This window comes from Somniosus microcephalus, chromosome 9, assembly GCF_052327205.1.
Source record: "Somniosus microcephalus isolate GS21.2 chromosome 9, FLI_Smic_1.0, whole genome shotgun sequence".
NCBI classification, from domain to species: domain Eukaryota; kingdom Metazoa; phylum Chordata; class Chondrichthyes; order Squaliformes; family Somniosidae; genus Somniosus; species Somniosus microcephalus.
Genome location: NC_140995.1, coordinates 233,351,898 through 233,378,650, shown reverse-complemented (window position 1 = coordinate 233,378,650; position 26,753 = coordinate 233,351,898). Strand labels below are relative to the sequence as shown.

General features: G+C 48.1%; 1 protein-coding gene across 3 annotated transcripts in view; it reads left to right on the top strand.

Annotated features, from left to right (window-relative positions):
- The window catches only part of disp1 (dispatched homolog 1 (Drosophila)), a 300,779-nt gene that overhangs the window by 250,138 nt on the left and 23,888 nt on the right, over window positions 1-26,753 (top strand). For all 3 annotated transcript variants that reach the window (XM_085998018.1, XM_085998019.1, XM_085998020.1), the window contains exon 3: window positions 25,718-25,747. In XM_085998018.1, coding sequence (XP_085854144.1) covers window positions 25,718-25,747 — 30 coding nt within the window. The remainder of the gene's footprint in view (window positions 1-25,717; window positions 25,748-26,753) is intronic.

The window sequence follows — 26,753 nt, the reverse complement described above, 5'->3', positions numbered from 1 at the left end:
CTGTTTGTCCAGTGTTGGGATATTCTTAGTGTCCTCTACTGTAAAGACTGATACAAAATAATTGTTCAGTGTTTTTGCCATCTCCATGTTTCCCACCATTAATTTCCCGGTCTCATCCTCTAAGGGACCAACATTTACTTTAGCCACCCTTTTTCTTTTTATATAACTATAGAAACTTTTGCTGTCTGTTTTTATATTTTTTGCTAATTTACTTTCATAATCTATCTTCCCTTTCTTAATCAATCTTTTAGTTATTTTTTGCTGTCTTTTAAAGACTTCCCAATCTTCCCTCCTCCCACTAGATTTGGCTACCTTATATGCCCTTGTTTTTAGTCAGATACTATCCTTAATTACTTTACTTAGCCACGGATGGCTATCTTTTCTTTTACACCCTTTTTTCCTCAGTGGAATATATATTTTTTGGAAGTTGTAAAATAACTCCTTAAATGTACACCACTGATCATGTACCGTCTTACCCTTTAATCTATTTTCCCAGTCCACTCTAATCAATTCCGCTCTCATACCTTTATAGTCTCCTTTATTCAAGCTCAGCACGCTTGTTTGAGATCCAACCTTCTCACCCTCTAATTGAATATGGAATTCAACCATGTTATGGTCACTCATTCCAAGGGGATCCTTTACTAGGACATTTTTAATTAATCCTGTCTCATTACACAGGACCAAATCTAAGGTTGCTTGCCCCCTGGTCGGTTCAGTTACATACTGCTCAAGAAACCCATCCCTAATACACTCAATGAACTCATCCTCAAGGCTGCTCTGCCCAATTTGATTTGTCCAGTTAATATGACAATTAAAATCCCCCATAATTATAGCTGTTCCCTTATTACAAGCCTCAACTATTTCCTGATTAATACTCCGTCCAACAGAGTTGCAACTGTTCGGAGGCCTATAGACTACACCCACTGGTGTTTTTTTTCCCTTATTATTCCTTATCTCCACCCAAACTGTTTCACTATCCTGCTCCTTTGACCCAATATCATTTCTCTGTATTATAGTGATTCCTTCCTTTATTAACATAGCCACCCCACCTCCTCTCCCTTCCTGCCTGTCCTTCCTGATTGTTAAATAACCTGGTATGTTTAATTCCCAGTCATGGTCACCCTGCAGCCATGTTTCTGTAATGGCCACAAGATCATACCCATATGTCGTTATTTGTGCCGTTAACTCATTCATTTTGTTACGAATGCTACGTGCATTCAGATAAAGAACTTTCAAATATGTTTTGTAACACTTAGTTCCTGTTTTTTCCCTTTTTAGTACTTTACTTTTTACTCCATACCTTCTGTCCCTTCCTGACACGTTCTGCTTTTTAATTCCCCCACTGCTACCTAAGTCTATGACCTTCTCCGTTGTCATTTCTATTATTTGCTCTCTAGAAACCTCCCCCCCCACTAATTAGTTTAAAGCCCTCTCTACAGCCCTAGTTATATGATTCGCCAGGACTCTAGTCCCAGCACTGGCCAAGTGGAGTCCGTCCCAACAGAACAGCTCCCTCCTGTCCCAGTACTGGTGCCAGTGTCCCAAGAAGCAAAACCCATTTCTCCCACACCAGTCTTTGAGCCACGCATTTAACTCTTTAATTTTATTTATCCTAGCCAAATTCGCTCGTGGCTCAGGTAACAACCCAGAGATTATTACCCTTGAGGTTCTGTTTTTTAATTTGACCCCTAGCTGCTCATACTCCTTTAACAGAACCGTCTTCCTTGTCCTATCTACGTCGTTTGTACCAACATGGACCACGACAACTGGATCCTCCCCCTCCCTAGCCTGTTCAGTCTTTCCTGATAGGTATAACCTCTCCGTTCTGGTATCATCATTGTAAATCTTTTTTGCACCTTCTCCAGTGCCTCTATATCCATTTTGTAATAAGGAAACCAGAACTGTGCACAGTACAGCGTATTTGTACAGCACTTAACTATTTTAAGAGATTATATTTTGCCTAAACTCTAAGCATAGCCGCCTGAGTTGAGGTTCATGGACACTCGCCCTCCTGGTGGCTAATATCCCTGCGTGCAACAGCACACAGTATAATCCCGCCTCGTGTCACCGACAGGCTGAACCAAGCAGGCGAGCTGCAGAAGCTGGAAACCTCAACTAAAAACAGAAAATGCAGGACGTACACAGCAAGCTCATCAGCATCAGGGAAGAGAAAAGACAGCTTACCATCTCCGGTGCAGAGCCTTCGCTTTTTAGTTCTGAAGAAGGGTCACCACTCGGCTTGTTAACCAGTCTTCACGTCTCACACGCTGACGGACCTGCTGTGTATTTCCAGCATTTTCTGTTTTTATACAGACACATCGAGCTTGGTGCCATTGAGTGGTGGGTCCAGGATTGGACTGGAATCTCCAGGAATTAAGCAACTTGGGAGAAAGAAAATCATAGGGGCTTTAAAAAAAAGTGTGTTTTTCAAAAGCAGTTCTTTGAACACTTTTGTTTATTAGTTACATAAATATAGAAGCTGGGGGGAGGAAATGGCTGTCTGACCGGGTGGAGGTGGGAGGTCATGTGATGAAAGTTCCAGCAATACACCCAATCAGAGTTGGCAACCCTAGTGGTGGGGGTGCAGGTTTGATGTCCCACATAATGGAGGTGCTGTGACCTATGCTGAGAACTATGACCCCTAGTTCTACACACTCCAGCCAGGGGAAACAGCCTCTACTTCATGGTTACATTTCAAAAGAAAATGCGTCATTATTACTTTTCAGTTTTCTTTGCTTTTCTGGTGTTGGTGTAGCATTTCCCAATCTTGGGACTATATCTTCAATTCTAACTGGAGAAACAAGGGTGATGGACTATCTCCTATAGCTTCCTTCCTACAGCACTGACATTTTGTGTTCGTTGGTTATCTCGGGAGGTGCGCCCGTTATTTCTTATCAAATCATGGTACGCCTCGGACTCCTTCTCTTCCTCCTGCAAGCGTACTGTCTACGATCTTCTGATCAGATAACCTGTTCAGTAGCTGGATAGGTTGCATGTGCCAGTGCATTATTGGTACAGTGTTTGTACCGATGGGCGGTATAAATGACAAGTCTGTGGGCGAATGGTATTCACAGCACATTCTGCTGAAAGCTGTACAATGAGGGGAATGACTTTTGATTCAGGAAGTGCAAAAAGAGCCTTGTGTCGGGCTTTATTCCCTTAGGTTACTTATCATTTATAGATAGGAAGAAATTGCACTTGCATAGCGCCTCATCAAGTTGTCAAAATATCTACGCGCATTTCACCAGCCTTATTCTGTTGTCAAAATATCTCAAAACGCTTCACACAGTAAAGTACCTTTTAACTGCAATAACTGGTATGCAGGCAAGCAACAGTCATTATCTGCATTTATATTTGCTTCGTGTTACACGAGTGCTGTCAGACCCGAACATCCAGGACCCACGGTCATTGAGGCAGTGAGTGAGGCCAGAGGAGAGGGAGATGGTCTTTGGGGCAACAACAACTTATATATTTATATAGCGCCTTTAATGTAATAAAACATCCCAAGGTGCTTCACAGGAGCGTTATCAAAAAATCCCAGGCCTTGCCCCTCCATGTCTCTGTAACCTCCTCCAGCCCTACAATTCTTACCCTGTCCCCTCCCTCCCACCGAACACTCTGTTCCTCTGACTGTGGCCTCTTAAAAGAACTTAAGAAATAGGAGCAGGAGTAGGCCATTTGGCCCTTCGAGCCTGCTCCACCATTCAATAACATCATTGCTGATCTTCGACCTCAACTCCACTTCCCCGCACTATCCCCATATCCCTTGATTCCCTTAGTATCCAAAAATCTATCGCTCTCTGTCTTGAATATACTCAACAACTGAGCCTCCACAGCCCTCTGGGGTAGGGAATTCCAAAGATTAGCAACTTTTGAATGAAGAAATTTCTCTTCATCTCAGTCCTAAATAGCCGATCCCTAGTTCTAGACTCACTAACCAGGGGAAACATTCTCCCAGCATCTACCCTGTCAAGCTCCTTAAAAATATTATATGTTTCAATGAGATCACCTCTCATTCTTCTGAACTCTAGGGAATATAGGCCTAGTCTACTCAATCTCTCCTCCTAGGACAATCACCTCATCCCAGGAATCAGTCTAGTGAACCTTCGTTGCACTCCCTCTTAGAAACATAGAAACATAGAAGATAGGAGCAGGAGTAGGCCATTCGGCCCCTCGAGCCTGCTCCGCCATTCAATGAGATCATGGCTGATCATCGAAATTCAGTGCCCTGTCCCTGCCTTCTCCCCATATCCCTTGAGCCTCAAGAAATATATCCAACTCTTTCTTGAATATATTTAATGAACTGGCCTCCACCGCCCTCTGTGGCAGAGAATTCCACAGGTTCACCACTCTCTGGGTGAAGAAATTCCTCCTCATTTCAGTCCTAAATGGCTTACCCCTTATCCTTAGACTGTGACCCCTGGTTCTGGACTCCCCGGCCATCAGAAACATCCTTTCTGCATCTAGTCTGTCCAGACCTGACAGAATTTTATAGGTTTCGATGAGATCCCCTCTCAATCTTCTAAACTCCAGTGAGTATAAGCCCAATTGACACAATCTCTCCTCGTACGTCATTCCTGCCATCCCAGGTATCAGCCTGGTGAATCTTCGCTGCACTCCCTCCATGGCAAGAACGTCCTTCCTCAGGTAAGGTGACCAAAACTGCACACAATACTCTTATGCTTCACCCCTTCTAGTATCTCCTTTGCGCTACATAAATGCAAGTTGTTGAATCATTTTGTAAAGAAAAGACATGTTGGGACCTTTCAGATACAAGCTGAAGATCAGGCACGTTGGCCCACCGCCTAGGCTGGTCGGACAGTCCTTGGCTAACGGTAACGGCAGCTGGGGCTTGGTCGCTTTTTAATTCAGCAGCCCATTCCCTGAAGTGCCCGTCAGGTGGCTGCCTCCACAGCCTCCCCACGTACCAGCTCCAATACTGAAGGAGGAGCGAGGAGAAAAACAAGTGTTGCGGGGGCAGAAATGAGTGAGAACTAAGAAAGAGGAGAAAAGGTGGAAGTGGAAAAGAGAGAAACGAGGAGAAACAGACAGAAACAAAAGTGGAGAAGAGGGAAAAAGGCATGGTGCCAGAGAGCTGGAGTGGGGGAAAGATTTATTTTTTGCCAAGTTAACTCTACAGTAGGGTTGCCAACCCTCCAGGATTGTCCTGGAGTCTCCAGGGATTAAAGATCAATTTCCAGGACACTGCTATGAGCAACCCAGGAGAAAAATCATAGGGGCTTTAAAAAAAATGTATTTCATTCATTTTCTTTGAACATTTGTTTATGAGTTATAAAAATATTAGAAATGGGGGAAAGAAATCTAAGGGTGTTTTTTGAATTGAGGCCCAACTAGGAAACATTTTAGCACCGCTGAACTAGATAGTTTTGTTCAGATTTATTATGAAGATTGACGATTAGCTTAAGCTTATATAAAAAAATATATAAAAATCAGACATCATTTTACACCAGAGCTTCTGGATTTTGCTCCAATAAAATCAGGTGTTGCTGCACCAGCATTAATAGAGCACCAAAAGTAGCATAAACACAGCTCTTAGAAACGTGGAGTGAGCTCCAGATGGTAAACTGTCTGATTTTCTTTTTTTAAGAAACCTAAGGAAACGGCAGAGGCCCATAGTACAAGATGCCAGAATGGGTGAAAAGCACAGAAGACATGATAAATCAGAATTAGTGATTACAAGATGAGTCAGAGGGGCGAGAGGGAGACGGTGTATTTTTTCAAAAGGGCTCTGCCAACTGCAGTTAGCTCAGAACACTGGAATGTCGTGGTGGGGCTTGGTGTCTTTGAGATTGGCACTACCCCACCACCTCCAGCCAATCCAAGGATTATGAAGCTGGCAATCGTTCAGACACTCTTATCTAATCAGCAGTAATCCACTGTCAGGTTGAAAAAGTCCAGATGGGAAGGTTGGTGCAGTGATGAGCAGCACCTTTAGTACACTTTATACGTACCAATGGATCTTCATTACATTGCTCATGGTAAGCCAGATGATTTGGTCTTTTATAAGGATAGAATGTTATATCATATAATCATAGAATCTTACAGCACAGAAGGAGGCCACTTGGCCCATCGTGCCTGTGCCGGCTCTTTGAAAGAGCTAGCCAATTAGTCCCACTTTCCCCAGAGCCTTGCAATTTCTCCCCTTCAAGTATTTATCCAATTCCCCTTTGAAAATGACTGTTGAATCTGTTTCCACCGCCCTTTCAGGCAGTGCATTCCAGATCACAACTCGCTGCAAAAGTAACATTTTCCTCATCTCCCCTTTTTTTTTTGCCAATTACTTTAAATCTGTATCCTCCTGCCACTGGAAACAGTTTCTCCCCATTCATTTTATCAAAACCCCTCGTAATTTTAAACACCTCTATCAAATCTCCTCTTAGCCTTCTCTGCTTTAAGGAGAACAACCCCAGCCTCTCTAGTCTTTCCACATCACTGAAGTCCTTCATCCCTGGTACCATTCTAGTAAACCTCCTCCGCACCCTCGCCAAGGCCTTGACATCCTTCCTAAAGTGTGGTGCCCAGAATTGGACACAATACTCCAGCTGAGGCCCAACCAGTGATTTAAAATGGTTTAGCATAACTTCCTTGTTTTTGTACTCTCTACATTTATTTATAAAGCAAAGGATCCCATATGATTTTTTAACATGTCCCAAACAATGTATTATTCTGCTACTAAGGTGAAGCTGTGCCCCCCTTGAGATCAGAAAGTCTCGTTGCTGTTAAGTAAACACTGGGTGAGGTCAGAGTTTTATTATTCATCTGCAGTCAGACCCTGGATTTTCTCCTTTGTTAGTGTGGTCAGTCCAGATATTCTAGCTCCTGCATCACTGTGTGACAGTGACATTTAGTGGCAGAGTAGTAGTGTTGCAGTAACCTCTTTTTATTATATTAACGCTTTGTACAATTTGCACACCTTGCATCTTTAGAAGCTTTCCATTAGTGTGTCAACCATCCCTTGGCCTGTTGGGCTCGATATGACCCTGTCGATAGAGCTTTTACTTAGAATATTTGAGCTGACAGTAGCCCATTCATTTGATTCTAATGATTGTTGAATGTGAAACAAGGCTCCTAGGTAATTAGATTATAGAACGGCATAAAGTACAGATTTAGTTCTATGTTCTTGATTCATTTTTTTAAACGGTTCCACCTCCAGTTTTCCAATTCTCTCCCCTCTCTAAAGGGGATTATTGCAGCATGGCTCTGGTATCTTGCCAAAGTACCGGCACAGGTGCGGTGGGCCGAATGGCCTCCTTCTGTGCTGTACGATTCTATGACATAGCCATGTGCGAGGCTAGACAGTAGATGTCAACAAGCTATTCGACCATGTGTCATTGCAGCCAGGTTCAATCCTGTCCTTGCCTAACGTCACTGCGTAAGCGGGAGCGCTCGGTTAATGTGACGCCTGCGATCATCTTTCATCCGCCGCCCCCCCCCCCCCCAACGAGTCGTGAGTCTCGAGCTGTTATTACAGTGAGTGGATGGTCATTGAATGGTGGCCAGCCAGCTCCTCGGGGAAGGAGGGTAGCGTCAACGTGAGCTATTCTCCTGATTGCTGCTAAGTTAGCTGGTGTCGGTCTGGGCACTACAATTGAGCTCAGAGTCATGGTTTAGAAAGGAGTTAATTGCCCAGAGTACCTGCTCCACATGATTATCCAAAGCCCACTATTGGTATGTTTGTAGTTTTTTTTGGTTGAGTAAGGGTTTGACTATGATGACACCCACAGTTGAATAGCCTGGCGATACTTAAAAAGAAAGACTTGCATTTGTATAGCGCCTTTCATGACCTCGGGACGTCCAGAAGCGCTTTACAGCCAATGAAGTACTTTTTTTTGAAGTGTAGTCACTGTTGTAATGTAGGAAATGCGGCAGCCAATTTGCGCACAGCAAGGTGCGACAAACAACAATGTGATGATGACCAGATCATCTGTTTAGTTTTATTGTTTAGTCTTGCACGCAAGAGATGCTGGAGGGCGATAGATACCCATGGAACCACACGGGGAGTAAGCGGTTAAGGGGGAGTAGAGAAATTTGGTGAGGGGGAAACACACTCGGTGCGTAGGCGATTCAGTGAGGCTTCGAGAGGCCGAGAACTCCACAGTCCTGTGCTGGCCAATTTATAGACCAACACCATTACAGTACTGTGTGTACATTAAAGGCAATGACACAAAGGGAGCATTGACTTTCTGCTGTGGCCTTTAACACATTGCAGCCTTGACCTGAGCCCTCCACAATAATTTTAAATCGACCAGGGTGACCTCAGCCCGGAGAAATTCAGCAGCAACTGGTTTCTAACTTTATGCATTGGACACGTGAGACCAGCTTCAAATAAAGGCTGTTTTTTTCTCCCAACGGGGAATTTTTGAAGGCTGGGTCATGTTGTTTAAACATGGAATAGTCTTGTAATAGATGTAACAGAGAGATGGAGATGCTGAATCATTTTTTTTGCCTGCATCTTTTCTTCCTCTTGCAAATGTTCTTCCCTTCATTCCCCTGAAAGCACTGCCCCCTTGGGGTACAGTTCTATGGGGTCCAGCAGCCATCCGGTACCTCACTCACACTCATTATTCATGGGTTGCAGGGGGCCCTGCTGAGGCAGATCCCACCCTTATCTGACAGTCACTTAAACCAGGGGTGCAACAGCGTAGTGGTTATGGTCCCGGAGGTCATGAGTCAAATCCAACATGGCAAGTTGCTGCCTATTACCTTTAAGGTAATTGGCAAAAGAGCCAGAGAGCAGATGAGGATTTTTTTTTATGCGGCGAGTTGTTGTGATGTGGAATGCACTGCCTGAAAGGGAATTGGTTAAATACTTAAAGGGGAAAGATTTGCAGGGCAATGGGGAAAGGGCAGGGAGTGGACTAATTGGAGAGCCTTATATTTACAGGGTGTCCCCGGGAGTGTGTCGGTATTTACAGGGTGTCCCCGGGAGTGTGTCGGTATTTACAGGGGGTCCCGGGAGTGTGTCGGTATTTACAGGGCGTCCCCGGGAGTGTGTCGGTATTTACAGGGCGTCCCCGGGAGTGTGTCGGTATTTACAGGGCGTCCCCGGGAGTGTGTCGGTATTTACAGGGTGTCCCCGGGAGTGTGTCGGTATTTACAGGGCGTCCCCGGGAGTGTGTCGGTATTTACAGGGCGTCCCCGGGAGTGTGTCGGTATTTACAGGGGGTCCCGGGAGTGTGTCGGTATTTACAGGGCGTCCCCGGGAGTGTGTCGGTATTTACAGGGCGTCCCCGGGCGTGTGTCGGTATTTACAGGGGGTCCCGGGAGTGTGTCGGTATTTACAGGGCGTCCCCGGGAGTGTGTCGGTATTTACAGGGGGTCCCGGGAGTGTGTCGGTATTTACAGGGCGTCCCCGGGAGTGTGTCGGTATTTACAGGGCGTCCCCGGGAGTGTGTCGGTATTTACAGGGGGTCCCCAGGAGTGTGTCGGTATTTACAGGGTGTCCCCGGGAGTGTGTCGGTATTTACAGGGGGTCCCCGGGAGTGTGTCGGTATTTACAGGGCGTCCCCGGGAGTGTGTCGGTATTTACAGGGCGTCCCCGGGAGTGTGTCGGTATTTACAGGGGGTCCCGGGAGTGTGTCGGTATTTACAGGGGGTCCCGGGAGTGTGTCGGTATTGTGGTAAACCACTGTTACCGTTCACAACCGTTCACTATTGTTACACTGTTGTTATCACTGTTTACACTGTTGTTATCACTACACAAGGTTACCTCTTGCCACGCACGCTGTTATACCTAGGCATACCTCAGCTGACTCCGCCCATGGCTCCGCCTGCTTGCCCAGGTATAAAGGTGACCGCTTGGCTAGTATTCTTCCTTGTTGGAACCGATCACCCACGAGGGTGGGCTCTGTTATTTAGCCAATAAAAACCTATAGTTACTGCCTTAACTCGTCGCTTTTCATGGACTGAATTGATAGGTATATCAATTTTATTGGCTAAATTTTGAAATGTATGGACCGGAGCAGCCAAACGACCAGCCAAACGGTCAGCTACAACAGCCCCAGCCAAACGGCCAGCTACAACAGCCCCAGCAGCCGACCTGGCTGCGAGCCCTCCGACCGCCGTACCTGGATCTAAACCCACAGGCAGCGAATTCAGCCCTCGACTTCGAACACTGGCTGAGCTGTTTCGAATCCTACCTGGTAGCCTCCGGCGTGCCTCCGGAATCCAAACTAAGAGTTCTGACCGCCCAGGTGAGCCCTAAAGTATTTGCACTCATCCGGGACCTTGCTACATACGAGGACGCCCTCAACCTGCTAAAAGAGCAGTACCGGAGCCCAGTAAATTCAATGTATGCCAGACATCTCCTAAGATCCCGCTCGCAACAGCCAGGAGAGTCGGTAGATGAATTTTTACGGGCGCTACAAACACTCGGCAGGGACTGTGACTTTAAAGCTGTAACGGCTGCAGAACATACTGAAGGAAATATCCGCGATGCCTTCGTGAAAGGCCTTCGGTCCGACTACTCACGGCAAAGACTGCTCGAATCAAAGGACCTCGACTTGAAAACAGCTGCAGCCCTCGCTCGCTCCCTGGAAGTGGCCCATCGGGACCTCGAGGCGTACTCCAGGTACAGTGCTGCGCGACCCTGGGACTCGGGCCCGACTCCGGCCGCAATACCCCTCGCACCGCCGCCCCTGGGACCTACTACGGCGTCGGTGTCCCGGAATCGATCGGGACCGCCACCCCCGGGACCTGTTGCGGCAGCGGACCTCCGCGATCGGGCCGCCAGCTGCTTCTTCTGTGGCCAGGCGAGACATCAAAGGGCGCGCTGCCCTGCAAGGAACGCGACCTGCTCCGGCTGCAAAAAGAAAGGCCACTTCATAAACGCCTGCAGGGGGAAAGCCACAGACGCCAGCAGTGCCTCATGTGAGTTGTGGGGGCGGCCATCTTTGATCAAGGCCACAGATGCCAGCATTGCCTCATGTGAGTCATGGGGGCGGCCATCTTTGATCAAGGCCACAGACGCCAGCAGTGCCTCATGTGAGTTGTGGGGGCGGCCATCTTCTCCGCCATTTTGTCCAACTTCGTGGGGATCCGCGTCATGGGCGCCGCCATTTTGTTCGCGGGCCCAGGTCGTAGTCGTTAAGACCGGCGATAAACACCACCTGGTCATCGACTACAGCCAAACCATAAACCGGTACACCCAGCTGGACGCATACCCCCTTCCCCGCATATCTGATATGGTCAACCAGATTGCACAGTACCGGGTATTCTCCACCATCGACCTCAAGTCGGCCTATCACCAACTCCCTATCCGCCCTGAGGACCGCCAGTATACCGCCTTCGAGGCGAATGGTCGCCTCTACCACTTCCTTAGGGTTCCCTTCGACGTCACCAACGGGGTTTCGGTCTTCCAAAGGGAGATGGACCGGATGGTCGACCAGAACGCGCTGCAGGCCACGTTCCCTTATCTAGATAACGTCACCATCTGTGGCCACGGCCAGCAGGACCATGATGTTAATCTGGAGAAATTCCTCCGTACGGCCCAACGGCTGAACCTCACTTACAATAAGGAAAAATGTGTGTTTAACACCTCGCGCCTTGCCATCCTCGGCTGCGTAGTAGAGAACGGAGTCATCGGCCCCGACCCCGAAAGAATGCGCCCCCTCATGGAGCTTCCCCTCCCCCACTGTCCAAAGGCGCTGAAGAGAACCCTGGGGCTCTTCGCTTACTATGCCCAATGGGTGCCCAATTATGTGGACAAAGCCAGACCCCTCATGAAGTCCACCTCCTTCCCCCTGACAGCAGAAGCAGGCGCAGCCTTCTCCCTCATAAAAGGAGACATTGCGAAGGCCACAATGCACGCAGTGGATGAGTCCATCCCTTTCCAAGTGGAAAGCGATGCATCCGACTTCGCCCTAGCTGCAACCCTTAACCAGGCGGGGAGACCTGTGGCCTTCTTCTCAAGGACCCTCCAGGGCCCTGAGATCCGACACTCTTCTGTCGAGAAGGAGGCCCAGGCGATTGTGGAGGCGGTACGACGCTGGAGGCATTACCTGGCAGGCAAACGATTTACCCTCCTCACCGACCAGCGTTCGGTTGCTTTTATGTTTAATAACAAGCTGAAGGGCAAAATCAAGAACGACAAGATCTTGAGGTGGAGAATTGAGCTCTCCACCTATGATTACGATATCTTGTACCGGCCTGGTAAACTCAACGACCCCCCAGATGCTCTATCACGAAGTACATGCGCCAATGCGCAAGTTGATAGACTGCGGACCCTCCACAACGACCTCTGCCACCCCGGGGTCACCAGACTTTACCACTTCATTAAGGCCCGCAACCTGCCCTACTCCATCGAAGAGGTCAGGACCATGACCAGGAACTGCCAAACCTGTGCCGAATGCAAACCGCATTTCTATAGGCCGGACAGAGCAAGCCTGATCAAGGCCACCCGCCCCTTCGAGCGCTTGAGCATCGATTTTAAGGGGCCCCTCCCGTCCTCTGACCGTAATGTGTACTTCCTCAACATTATTGACGAGTACTCCCGTTTCCCCTTTGCCATCCCCTGCCCAGACATGACCAGTACCACGGTCATCAAATGCCTGAACGACCTCTTCGCCTTGTTCGGGTTCCCGAACTATATACATAGCGACCGGGGCGCATCCTTCATGAGCGAGGAACTTCGCCAGTTCCTGCTCGCGAGAGGTATTGCTGCAAGCAGGACCTCCTGCACGCCAACCCCCAGTACGCCTATGTGGCATACCTAGACGGGCGGGAGGACACTGTCTCCTTGCGAGACCTCGCACCCTCGGGCACCCCTGAGATACCACCGTTACCCCCCACCACTCCCCCAAATCCAGCTCCTGTAGACGGCATGCCGGAACCCCAGGAGCCTCCGTCGACCACGCAGACACCAGCATTAACATCGGATACTGCACCACCGCCGCCGCTGCTGCGCCGATCAGAAAGGCTTACGAGGCCTCCTGAGAGACTGACATACACGAACTGGTAGTACACTTCACCCCGCCGGACTCAATTTTAAACAAGGGGTGAATGTGGTAAACCACTGTTACCGTTCACAACCGTTCACTATTGTTACACTGTTGTTATCACTGTTTACACTGTTGTTATCACTACACAAGGTTACCTCTTGCCACGCACGCTGTTATACCTAGGCATACCTCAGCTGACTCCGCCCATGGCTCCGCCTGCTTGCCCAGGTATAAAGGTGACCGCTTGGCTAGTATTCTTCCTTGTTGGAACCGATCACCCACGAGGGTGGGCTCTGTTATTTAGCCAATAAAAACCTATAGTTACTACCTTAACTCGTCGCTTTTCATGGACTGAATTGATAGGTATATCAGATATTTACTGGGATCCCTGGGAGTGTGTCACTATTTACTGGAGTCCCTGGGAGCATGTCACTATTTGCAGGGGCCCCTGGGAGCGTGTCACTATTTGCAGGGGCCCCTGGGAGCATGTCACTATTTGCAGGGGCCCCTGGGAGCATGTCACTATTTGCAGGGGCCCCTGGGAGCGTGTCACTATTTGCAGGGGCCCCTGGGAGCATGTCACTATTTGCAGGGGCCCCTGGGAGCGTGTCACTATTTGCAGGGGCCCCTGGGAGCATGTCACTATTTTGCAGGGGCTCCTGGGAGCGTGTCACTATTTACAGGGGCCCCTGGGAGCATGTCACTATTTACAGGGGCCCCTGAGAGCATGTCAGTATTTGCAGGGGGCCCCTTGGAGCGTGTCACTATTTGCAGGGAGCCCCTTGGAGCATGTCACTATTTGCAGGGGATCCTAGGAGCGTGTTACTATTTGCAGGGGATCCCAGGAGCGTGTCACTATTTACAGGGGCCCCTGGGAGCGTGTCACTATTTACAGGGGCCCCTTGGAGCGTGTCACTATTTGCAGGGGTCCCTTGGAGCGTGTCACTATTTGCAGGGGTCACTTGGAGCGTGTCACTATTTGCAGGGGGTCCCTTGGAGCATGTCACTATTTACTGGGGTCCCAGGAGCGTGACACTATTTACAGGGGCCCCTGGGAGCGTGTCACTATTTACAGGGGTCCCAGAAGCATGTCACTATTTGCAGGGGCCCCTGGGAGCGTGGCACTATTTACAGGGGCCCCTGGGAGCGTGGCACTATTTGCAGGGGGTCCCTGTGAGCGTGTCACTATTTGCAGGGGGTCCCTGTGAGCGTGTCACTATTTGCAGGGGGTCCCTGTGAGCGTGTCACTGTTTGCAGGGGGTCCCTGTGAGCGTGTCACTATTTGCAGGGGGTCCCTGTGAGCGTGTCACTATTTGCAGGGGGTCCCTGTGAGCATGTCACTATTTACAGGGGGTCCCTTGGAGCATATCACTATTTGCAGGGGGTCCCTGTGAGTGTGTCACTATTTGCAGGGGGTCCCTGTGAGCGTGTCACTATTTTCAGGGGTTCCCCGTGAGTGTGTAGATCTCTGTAGGAGGTCCCTGTGAGCAAGTTGCTATTTGCAGGGGCTCCTGGGAGCATGTCACTATTTGCAGGGTGTTTCCACAAACGCAAGGTTGAAAACACTGCCTTAATGCAACTTTAATATTTCTGTTGTGTAAGTTCTCTATCTTTCTCACTGCCACTCTCCCCCATAAGAATTGAGGCCCACACTTCCATAGAACAGCGAGTCTAGTGAGGGACACAGGTGAAAGAAAAGTGCCCCGTGCCATATTAATGTACCACTGCCCTCCATGTAGTAGTGTCTGGGGGGAGGTGAGTGGATAGAAACATAGAAGATAGGAGCAGGAGTAGGCCATTCAGCCCCTCGAGCCTGCTCCGCCATTTAATGAGATCATGGCTGATCATCCAAATTCAGTAGCCTGTCCCTGCTTTCTCCCCATATCCCTTGATCCCTTTAGCCTTAAGAAATATATCTAACTCCTTCTTGAATATATTTAATGAATTGGCCTCAACTGCCTTCTGTGGTAGAGAATTCCACAGGTTCACCACTCTCTGGGTGAAGAAATTCTTCCTCATCTCTGTCCTAAATGGCTTACCCCTTACCTTTAGACTGTGACCCCTGGTTCTGGACTCCCCCGCCATTGGGAACATCCTTCCTGCATCTAGTCTGACTAGTCCTGTTAGAATTTTATAAGTTTCAATGTGATCCCCTCTCATTCTTCTAAACTCCAGCGAATATAAGCCCAATCGACCCAATCTCTCCTCATACGTCATTCCTGCCATCCCAGGTATCAGCCTGGTGAATCTTCGCTGCACTCCCTCCATGGCAAGAATATCCTTCCTCAGATAAGGCGACCAAAACTGCACACAATACTCAAGGTCCGGTCTCACCAAGGCCCTGTGCAACTGCAGCAAGACATCCTTGCTCCTGTACTCGAATCCTCTCGCTGTGAAGGCCAACATACCATTTGCCTTAACCGCCTGCTGCACCTGCATGCTTACCTTCAGTGACTGGTGCACAAGGACACCCAGGTCTCGTTGCACTTCCCCCTTCTCCCAATCTATTGCCGTTCAGATAATAATCTGCCTTCCTGTTTTTGCCACCAAAGTGGATAACCTCGCATTTATCCACATTATACTGCATCTGCCCAATCACCCAACCTGTCCAAATCATACTGGAGTTTCTCTGCGTCCTCCTCACAGCACACACTCCCACCCAGCTTTGTGTCATCTGCAAACTTGGAGATATTACATCTAGTTCCCTCATCTAGATCATTAATATTTATTGTGAGTAGCTGGGGTCCTAGCACCGATCCCTGCGGTACCCCACTAGTCACTCCAACTCTTTGCTTCCTGTCTGCCAACCAGTTCTCTATCCAAGTCAGTACCTTACCCCAATCCCATGTGCTTTAACTTTGTATGCTAATCTTGTTAAGTCTGTGTGTTATAGTGAGAATTACTACACAGACCACAAGAGTAAATTCAACAGGTCTTTACTGGTTGGAGGTCAGGACTATACTGAATACAATATTATTACACTGTGCTTATATACCGGTGTGGTCACCACCGGTATTACGTATATAGCAGCCAAAGAAAGTAGTACCTTTCTTAAGGTGGACCAGGCTTAAGTTCTCTTAAGGTGGAACAGGTTACATACACCACAAATCTCTTATGCGGGACCTTATTGAAAGCCTTCTGAAAGTCCAAATACACCACATCCACTGGTTCTCCCTTATCTATTCTACCAGTTACATCCTCAAAAAATTCCAGTAGATTAGTCAAGCACGATTTACCTTTTGTAAATCCATGTTGACTTTGTCCGATCCCGTCACTGTTTTCCAAGTGCTCTGCTATTACATCTTTTATAATGGACTCTAGCATTTTCCCCACTACCGATGTCAGGCTTACTGGTCTATAATTCCCCGCTTTCTCTCTACCACCTTTTTTGAATAGTGGGGTTACATTAGCTACCCTAGAAACATAGAAGATAGGAGCAGAAGTAGGCCATCCTCTGGTCTAACAGTGTTGCGCAGAGGTTGCAGACTGGTGCATGCTGAGGCAGCTGTGCGAGTGAGGCAGCAGCTGTGCCTGCTCCTCCTGATGGTATTTGTCCACTTGTCTAAAACAATCAATCACTGAGATTCACTTGCTCATTATTGCATAGCTCAGATATCTCCATCAATTAAACCGCAGCTTTGAAGTGACTGCCATATTTCACAGTATTCATAAGGTATGTTTCGAAACACAAACCCCAGGACGGGGTGAAAGTGCCTGAGGAGATTTGATAGTTGTACTTGTATGTTTCACCTCCCTCCCCAGACCATTTAAATTACACTAATTGCATTGGACACAAGACTATGTTTGTCTTTCAGAAAAGAAATCTTTCCTGAAATGCCTGCTTTTGGTAAATGCTGAGATCTGCACAGACCGCAGGGCTCGGCATGGCTTGCACAGGCCTCTGGGGTCAAGGCGGAAAACTTTATCCTGTTGCCAGGGTCTGTAGTAGCTCCAGTTATGGCCTGTTAATGAGGATACCCTGGTGAAATCATCTTGTTCTGTTTTTCAAAAGAATTCAGTGACGTGCTTTGCGTTGCAGTCTTTTGCTGGCCTTGATTCTGAGTCTGCCCTTGGAACCACTACCATACACCTCACATTGCTGTTAGTGGGATAAGAACATAAGAAATCGGAGCAGGAGCAGGCCATTCGGCCCTTTGAGCCTGCTCCGCCATTCAATGAGATCATGGCTGATCTGCCTCAAATCCATTCACCGGCCCTATCGCCATATCCCTTGATGCCCTTACTAGTCAGAAATCTATCGACTTCTGTTTTGAATATACCCAATGACTGAGCCTCCACAGCCCTCTGGGGTAGAGAATTCCAAAGATTCACCACCCTCTGTGTAAAGAAATTTCTCCTCATCTCAGTCCTGAATGGCCTACCCTTTATCTTGAGGCTGTGGCCCCTGGTTCTAGACGCCCCAGCCAAGGGAAACATTCTCCTTGCTGTGTGCAAATTGACAGCGCGTTTCCTACATTACAACAGTGACTACACTTCAAACAATATTTATTGGCTGTAAAGCACTTTGGGACATCCTGAGGACATGAAAAGCACGATAGAAATGCAACAGAAGAGGATTCAAGTCACCCCTTGGGCTGTTGTCTTGTTTCATATCGAATGCAGGACCCTTGCGCGCAACATTCATTGCCCTGACCCCTCTGAAGGGACCCCACAATGGGCTGAATGGTCTCCTGTGCTATAAACCTCTATGGTCCTCCTACTAAAGTTGCATCGATCTTGGGTTCAGTTCAATGCTTGTGCCACTGGATCTCAGTGTGTGGGTCTCGAGTGGCTGACCGCAGCCTTCAAGCAAACTTGCTAGATTTACTAAGCCTTGCAGCCAGGAGCACCCTTTTTGTATCAGCTATTCCATTGTGTTACTGCTGTGTATTAAACAGATGATGTTCTGCTGAGTCGGTATAGGCCAGGAAGGTCCCAGATTCAATTGCTACTCTGTTGAGTTAGTGAGGGCAGCAGTGAGGATGCTACAATTGGACCTCTGTAGTCTGCAACCAATGGGCCATTGGCTAGCAAATGTCAGCAACAAGCCTGAAGTCAAGACCATCCAATTGGATTAGGGAACATTGCAGCCCCTGCCACCCCTGGTCTGGGTCTGCACCTCATCTCATTAGATGCTCTTTTATATAAAAAAAAAGATCTTGCATTTATATAGCACCTTTCACAACCTCAAGATGTCCCAAAGCGCTTTACAGCCAGTGAAGCACTTTTTTTTTTGAAGTGTGGTCACTGTTGTAATGTAAGAAACGCGGCAGCCAATTTACGCACAGCAAGGCCCCAGAAGCCGTGTGAGTAATTTGAAGAACTAAATTGCTGAATGGATTGTGGCCTAGTTCCACCGAGGTTTCTGTTCATTCACAGCTCCGTCTGTTCTCAATTACAGCATTTCTTATATTTTATGGAGCTCATATTTCTGGGTGGTTTGCGATTTTATGGGTTTTTTGTTTCGAGGAAGCTTCCACCTCCTTCCTTTTTAATTAGAATCCCTTTGGTTCCCCCTTGACTGCATAACTCTGCAGCTGAGGGTGAGGCGCACAGCTTTCTCCCACCCAGGCTGCCAGTCAGCAGCGAGGAGTGCCGGCGAGTGGCCAGGCGTGACCATATCCGCTGTGATCTTCCCTTCTTTTGCTGACTGTCGCCACTCGGCTTCCCCCGTGACATAAGCTCTAACTGGGTAACTGAGTGCCGGTCCCTGTTCCATCCCAATAGTCACGCAAGGTCATCACTGCCAGCTTAACATAGGAACAGGCCATTCAGCCCCTCAAGCCTGTTTGACCATTCAGTTAGATCATGGCTGATCTGTATCTTAACTCCATTTATCCTTGGTTCCATAATCCTTAATACCCTAACCTATCAAAAATCTATCAATCTCCGTTTTGACATTTTCAGTTGACTCCCCCCCCCCCCCCCAGCCTCTCGAGCTTTTTTGGGGGGGGAGAGTTCCAGATTTCCACTACTCTTTGTGTGAAGCAGTGCTTCCTGACGTCATCCCTGAAATGCCGAGCTCTAATTTTAAGGTTATGCCTTCAAGGCAGAATCAAGTGGAGAGCAGGGAGGGGGCATCAGAGAGGGAGTCAGCCCCTAGTGCTGTTTTCATAATGGCTGGTTACATACAGAAAGGTTTCCTGTAGGCCCAGGAGGTCCAAAGAGGTTTAGGGGTCCATGTACACGGATCAATAAAATCAGTGGTCAGGTACAAAAAATAATCAAAAAGGCTAATCATAATCATAATCAACTTTATTGTCATTGTTAGTGCACAAGTGCAGTACAACGAAATGTAGGCTTGCGGCTCCCGAGAGTGTACATTTAGATTAAGACATTTAAACATTCAACATTCATTTGGCTTGTAATACATTAACATAAACATAACCATAATAAAGTGCATTGGCAGATGTGCAGGCTTTAGAGTTTATTTGTGGAGTTCAGTAGGATGACAGCCCTGGGAAAGAAGCTGTTCCTAAATCTGGTCGTACGGGTGCGAATGCATCTGTAGCGTCTCCCAGATGGCAGGAGGGCGAACAGACTGTGGCTGGGGTGGGTAGGGTCTTTGATGATGGTCCGTGACCTCCGTAAACAGCGTTCGCCTTTATATCGAGAGGTCTGGAATATAAAGGGGAGGAAGTTTTGCTACAGCTGTACAAAGACCTGGTTAGACCACACCTGGAGTATTGTGTACAGTTCTGGGCACAGCATCTGAGAGAGGATATATTGGAAGGAGTGCAGTGCAGATTCATCAGAACGTTACCAGGGCTCCAAGGGTTAGATTATGAGGAGAGATTACATAAACTAGTCTTGTATTCTTTGGAATGTAGGAGGTTAAGGGATGATTTGATAGAGGTTTTTAGGAATTTGAAAGGAATAGATTGGGTAGATAGAGAGAAACGTTTTGCACTGGTGGGGGAGTCTAGGACGGGGGAAATAACCTTAGAATCAGAGCCAGGCCATTCAGGAGAGAAGTTAGGAAACACTTCTTCACACAAAGGGTGGGAGAAGTGTGGAACTCTCCCGCACAAAGCAGTAGATGCCAGCTTGATTAATAATTTTAAATCCGAGAGCGATAGATTCTTGCTAGCCAGGGGTATTAAGGGATATGGCGCTAAGGCGGGTGAATGGAGTTTGGCTACAGATCAGCCATGATCTCATTGAATGGCGGAACAAGCTGTTCCTTAGCTGAGGTGAGCTTCCTGGCTGGAGGTGGGGGGTGTGGAAGGGCGATGGAGGAAAATATAACTACTTTATATAACAGAAATTATTTGGGATTATTTAGCTGCTCACGGGTGCGGGAAGCTGCTATTGGCTGCAGCACTCCTGGATCCTGCAGGATTCCAGCTATTGATTGCTAGCCAGTGACTCTGGCTGGAGGGTAAGGATGGGATCACACTCAGCTAGGATTTCCTTACACAGTGGAATGTCCTGGCCAACACTCACTGTTCACGTATGCAGAATGGCCTCTTGGGACAATGTACCAAGATGGTTGCCAGCGCCCGTGGAACGGTGCCCCGGTTTGAAGCAGCACCTTCCCGAGAAACATAGAAACATAGAAGATAGGAGCAGGAGTAGGCCATTCGGCCCCTCGAGCCTGCTCCGCCACTCAATGCGATCATGGCTGATCATCCAAATTCAGTACCCGGTCCCTGCTTTCACCCCATATCCCTTGATCCCTTTAGCCTTAAGAAATATATCCAACTCCTTCTTGAATATATTTAATGTATTGGCCTCTACTGTCTTCTGTGGTAGAGAATTCCACAGGTTCACCACTCTCTGGGTGAAGAAATTCCTCCTAATTTCTGTCCTAAATGGCCTACCCCTTATCCTTAGACTGTGACTCCTGGTTCTGGACCCCCTGACCATCGGGAACATCCTTCCTGCATCTAGTCTGTCCAGTCCTGCCAGAATGTTATAAGTTTCAATGAGATCCCCTCTTATTCTTCTAAACTCCAGCGAGTACAAGCCCAATCGACCCAATCTCTCCTCATACGTCATTCCTGCCATCCCAGGTATCAGCCTGGTGAATCTTCGCTGATCTCCTTCCATGGCAAGAACATCCTTCCTCAGATAAGGCGACCAAAACTGCACACAATACTCAAGATGTGGTCTCACCAAGGCCCTGTATGACTGCAGCAAGACATCCTTGTTCCTGTACTCAAACCCTCTCGCTACGAAGGCCAACATGCCATTTGCCTTCTTAACCGCCTGCTGCACCTGCATGCTTACCTTCAGCGAATGGTGCACAAGGACACCCAGGTCTCGTTGCACTTCCCCTTCTCCCAATCTATTGCCATTCAGTTGGCTTGTTCTCTCTACACAGATGCGGCCGGACCTGCTGTGATTTCCAGCAAAAAAAATGTTTTTTTGTCTGTTTTTTGTTTTTCATACAGACCCCAGCATCTGCAACATTTGACCTCTTGTGACCCCACGTCATTGTTCTTTGATGTAATGTTTTCCTGACTGACCTGTTTGGACACCATTCACACCTTTGATTGCTGTGATTATCTCTCTGCCGAGGTGTGATAAATGGCAGTTAGAAAGATTACCTGTAATCATCTGGCATTATTCTCTGACTATATAAGCTGTGTCTTTCTGCATCTCTCCACTTCACCTGATGAAGGAGCAGCGCTCCGAAAGCTTGTGATTTCAAATAAAACTGTTGGACTATAACCTGGTGTTGTGTGACTTCTTACATATTGCCATTCAGATAATAATCTGCCTTCCTGTTTTTGCCACCAAAGTGGATAACCTCACATTTATCCACGTTTTATCCAGAAGAAGGGGGGAAACTGGAATGACTGTTTGTTTTAGCCTCTTTGCTGCAGCAGTTAATGACAGCCCCAGTGCGGAGGACCAGCTGGCTTCACCTTCGTAGTGCACCACACAGCGGACAACGTTCATGTGGGAACAGTTACGGGTTTTGTGTTCTGTTTGTTTTTGCTAGCCCATAACTCTCTCTCTAAGGAAGCAACGGAACCAACCACCAGTATCTGCGGTTCAGGTGTGACTGCAGACGTCGCGAGCGACAGTAACTAGAATCTGCAACAGCCCAAGTATTTGAGCTGGGGAGGTGAAGGCAGCAGTTTCTCCTGTTAGACAAGCCGGTGTTTGATCAACAGCTGATTCTCTGTTTGTACAGCTGAGGTGAAGATTGTTTCATTTTTTGTTGTTGTTCCTGCTCAGCCACACCATGGATTACTACGTGCACTAGAGGATTTGGAGGCCCTTGGAAATTTATTTAGCAATTATTCCTGCTTATAAGAGCAGATGGTAAATTGCACTATTCCCAAACTGCAAATGTAATCGTACCCGGAGGGCGGGGGGGCCAAAAATACCAACTTTTTTTTCCAACAACCGCCAAATTTCTCTGCTGAAGGAAATAACTCCTGCTGGTTGTATGGGCGCAGCTCACTCGAGTGGTCATTTTCATGTGGGAGTCCAGACAATGAATGTGGGGAGGGGAAGAGCATTCCAACTGAGCCTGAATCTGTCCTCACTGGACATCATGCACTTTCCGGCAGGGACTCGCGATCAGAGCGATATCCTGCCCTTCCTCTCCTTACCCGGGTGATGTTGAGCCCCTATCTCTGCCCCAGCTGGGATCAGCTATCTCGACACAGACCACAGGCGTAACCCATAAGTCTCCTGGCCTGTATAGCTCAGTACCACATCATGAGGTGCAGTTAGCCACTGAGCCATCGGGCGGTGTGATAATGATGCTTTCCTACCCGCCGACTTCATTCGCTTCACCATTGGTTCTGGAATTCCCTCCCTAAACCTCTCCGTGCCTCTCTCTCTTTAAAACCTACCTCTTTGACCAAGTATTTGGCCACCAGTCCTAATAGCTCATTAGGTGGCTCGGTGTCAATTTTTGTCTGATAATCGTTCCTGTGACATGCCTTGGGACATTCACTAGGTTAAAAGTGCTTTATAAATGCTGGTTGTTGTGATTGTAATGATATTTGGAGTGTCACTGTGGGATACTGGTTTGAAGCAATAGAGATCTGATTTATATGTCACCCAGTATTACTGATCTGGCAGAGTCACAAATGTTAAGTGGTGTTTCAGAGGGAGTGGTGCCACATGGACCCAAGCGCTTCTACACAAATGTAAGAAATCACACAACACCAGGTTATAGTCCAACAGCTTTATTTGAAATCACAAGCTTTCGGAGCGCTGCTCCTTCTTCAGGTGAAGTGGAGAAATGCATAAAGACACAGCTTATATAGTCAGAGAATCATGTCAGATGTTTACAGGTAACCTTTCCAACTGCCATTTATCACACCTCGGCAGAGAGATAATCACAGCAGTCAAAGGTGTGAATGGTGTCCAAACAGGTCAGTCAGGGAAACATTACATCAAAGAACAATGAGGTGGGGTCACAAGGGGTCAAATATTGCAGATGCTGGGGTCTGTATGAAAAACAAAAAAACAGACAAAAAACATTTTTTTTGGCTGGAAATCACAGCAGGTCCGGCCGAATCTGTGTAGAGAGAACAAGCCAATGTCGACTCGAGTCTGGATGACCCTGCATCAGGTGGGGTTACATGTAGCGTGACATGAACCCAAGATCTCGGTTGAGACCGTCCTCATGGGTGCGGAACTTGGCTATCAGTTTCTGCTCGATGATTTTGCACTGTCGTGTGTCTCGAAGGCCACCTTGGAGAATGCTTACCCGAAGATCGGAGGCTGAATGTCCTTGACTGCTGAAGTGTTCCCCGACTGGGAGGGCACACTCCTGCCTGGTGATTGTTGCGCGGTGTCCGTTCATCCGTTGTCGCAGTGTCTGCATGGTCTCGCCGATGTACCATGCTCCGGGGCATCCTTTCCTGCAACGTATGAGGTAGACAACGTTGGCCGAGTCACATGAGTATGTACCATGTACCTGGTGGGTGGTGTCCTCACGTGTGATGATGGTATCTGTGTTGATGATCTGGCATGTCTTGCAGAGGTTGCTGTGGCAGGGTTGTGTGGTGTCGTGGTCGCTGTTCTCCTGAAAGCTGGGTAATTTGCTGCGAACGATGGTCTGTTTGAGGTTAGGCGGCTGTTTGAAAGCGAGTAGTGGAGGCGTGGGGATGGCCTTAGCGAGGTGTTCGTCGTCATCGATGACATGTTGAAGGCTGCGAAGAACATGGCGTAGTTTCTCCGCTCCGGGGAAGTACTGGACGACGAAGGGTACTCTGTTGGTTGTGTCCCGTGTTTGTCTTCTGAGGAGGTCTATGCGATTTTTCGCTGTGGCCCGTCGGAACTGTCGATCGACGAGTCGAGCGTCATATCCCGTTCTTACAAGGGCGTCTTTCAGTGTCTGTAGGTGTCCATCGCGTTCCTCCTCGTCTGAGCAGATCCTGTGTATTCGCAGGGCTTGTCCATAGGGGATGGCTTCTTTAACGTGGTTAGGGTGGAAGCTGGAGAAGTGAAGCATCGTGAGGTTGTCCGTGGGCTTGCGGTAGAGTGAAGTGCTGAGGTGTCCGTCTTTGATGGAGATTCGTGTGTCCAGGAATGAGACTGATTCTGAGGAGTAGTCCATGGTGAGTTTGATGGTGGGATGGAACTTGTTGATGTTATCGTGTAGTCTTTTCAGTGATTCTTCGCCGTGGGTCCATAGGAAGAAAATGTCGTCGATGTATCTGGTGTATAGCGTTGGTTGGAGATCCTGTGCAGCGAAGAAGTCTTGCTCGAACTTGTGCATGAAGATGTTTGCGTATTGGGGTGCGAATTTGGTCCCCATGGCTGTTCCGTGTGTTTGGGTAAAGAACTGGTTGTCGAAGGTGAAGACATTGTGGTCAAGGATGAAGCGGATGAGTTGTAGGATGGCGTCTGGAGATTGGCTGTTGTTGGTGTTGAGTACTGAGGCTGTCGCAGCGATGCCGTCATCGTGGGGGATACTGGTGTAGAGTGCCGAGACGTCCATCGTGGCGAGGAGTGTTCCTGGTTCAACTGGTCCGTGGGTGCTGAGCTTCTGTAAGAAGTCTGTAGTGTCGCGACAGAAGCTGGGGGTTCCCTGTACGATGGGTTTCAGGATGCCCTCGACATATCCAGAGAGGTTCTCACACAGGGTTCCGCTGCCTGATGCGATAGGACGTCCAGGTGTGTTGGCTTTGTGTATCTTTGGGAGGCAGTAGAAGTCTCCCACGCGGGAAGTACATGGGATGAGAGCATGTAGGATGCTTTGAAGGTCTGGATCGAAGGTTTTGATCAGTCTGTTGAGTTGGCGGGTGTGTTCTTTGGTCGGATCTGCGGGTAACTGTCTGTAGTGTTCCTGGTTGTCCAGTTGTCGGTATACTTCTTTGCAATAGTCCGTTCTGTTCTGTATGACGATGGCACCTCCTTTGCTGGTTTGATGACGATGTTGCGGTTGGTCTTGAGAGCGTGGATGACTATATAAGCTGTGTCTTTATGCATTTCTCCACTTCACCTGAAGAAGGAGCAGCGCTCCGAAAGCTTGTGATTTCAAATAAAGCTGTTGGACTATAACCTGGTGTTGTGTGACTTCTTACATTTGTCCACCCCAGTCCAACTCCGGCATCTCCACACCTTCTACACAAGGACAGAGGAAGGATGGAGGGAGAGTTGCCCCTGGGATCACTGTCAGCCATCTCCTAACAGTAACTTTCAGAGGCCTGGGAGTAGATTGTTGGCCGGCCTGGGGTAAAACGTGGAGAGGGCTAGGGGAGTGGGGACATGTTTTTAATTTTAAAACAAAAAAACACTATGTGTGCCTAATTTTCCGTATTTCTGTGTTTTCCTTTCAGACCTCCAAGGCCCTTCCGATTTCCCCGAAGGTGAGTGGCTTAAGTTGAGTGCATTAGCATTGCTGGCAAAGGTGCCTTGTACAGAGCCTAAACTAACAGGGGATCCCACCCAGCTCCAGCCTGAGACCCAGGGCCAACTGTGCAGGGCAGTGTTCAATATGTCTTGGGTCTGATCAGCTGGTGATATTCTGAGCTGGCAACTGTAGAAAGCATCAAATTAGTCTGCACAATTCACAGTACATAAAAACAGAAAATACTGGAAATACTCAGCAGGTTGGGCAGAATCTGTGGAGAGAGAGAGAGAGAAACAGAGTTAACGTTTCAGGTCGATGACCTTTGATCCTTCCAGTTCTCACGAAAGGTCATCGACCTGAAACGTTAACTCTGTTTCGCTCTCTCTCCACAGATGCTGCCTGACCTCCTGAGTATTTCCAGCATTTTCCATCTTTATTTCAGATTTCCAACAGCCACAATATTTTGTTCTTGTTCAATTCACAGTATAATAGTTGTTGGGAGGAGTTGGAGTTTGTGCACTACCGGTCTTCCACTGTTAAGTGCCACAGTTACTCCAACAAATGCTGCATGATTCCGTATTTACCAAGAATGTAAGACACCCAGAGGACGAACGTTATGATTACACTGCACTTTCCTCTGCGTTTGAATCCAGTATTTTGCGCAGAAACCTGGAGGTAACGATGTCCTAGTAACCGCATTACTGCACACTCGAGAACACTTGTACAGTCTGAGGGGCAATAGTTTCTCCAATAGTCTGAGAACAGTCGATTTTTATTTTACTACCCTTCAGCCAAAAGTAGTGTTTATTTTAAGCCAAGGCTGATCCTGCTCCTGCCTGACATCCACATCCATGTTGCTGGCACTTGTTGCTGGATAACCACAATGGGAACCCTGGCCAGTTTATTTCCCCACCCCCAACACCACCCTTAGCTGAGATTGGTGAGCTCACCACAGGCAGGGGGATTGAGCCTGGGACGTTCAGTGTGGCTCAGCTACTCACTGCCTTAACCAGCCGAGCTAC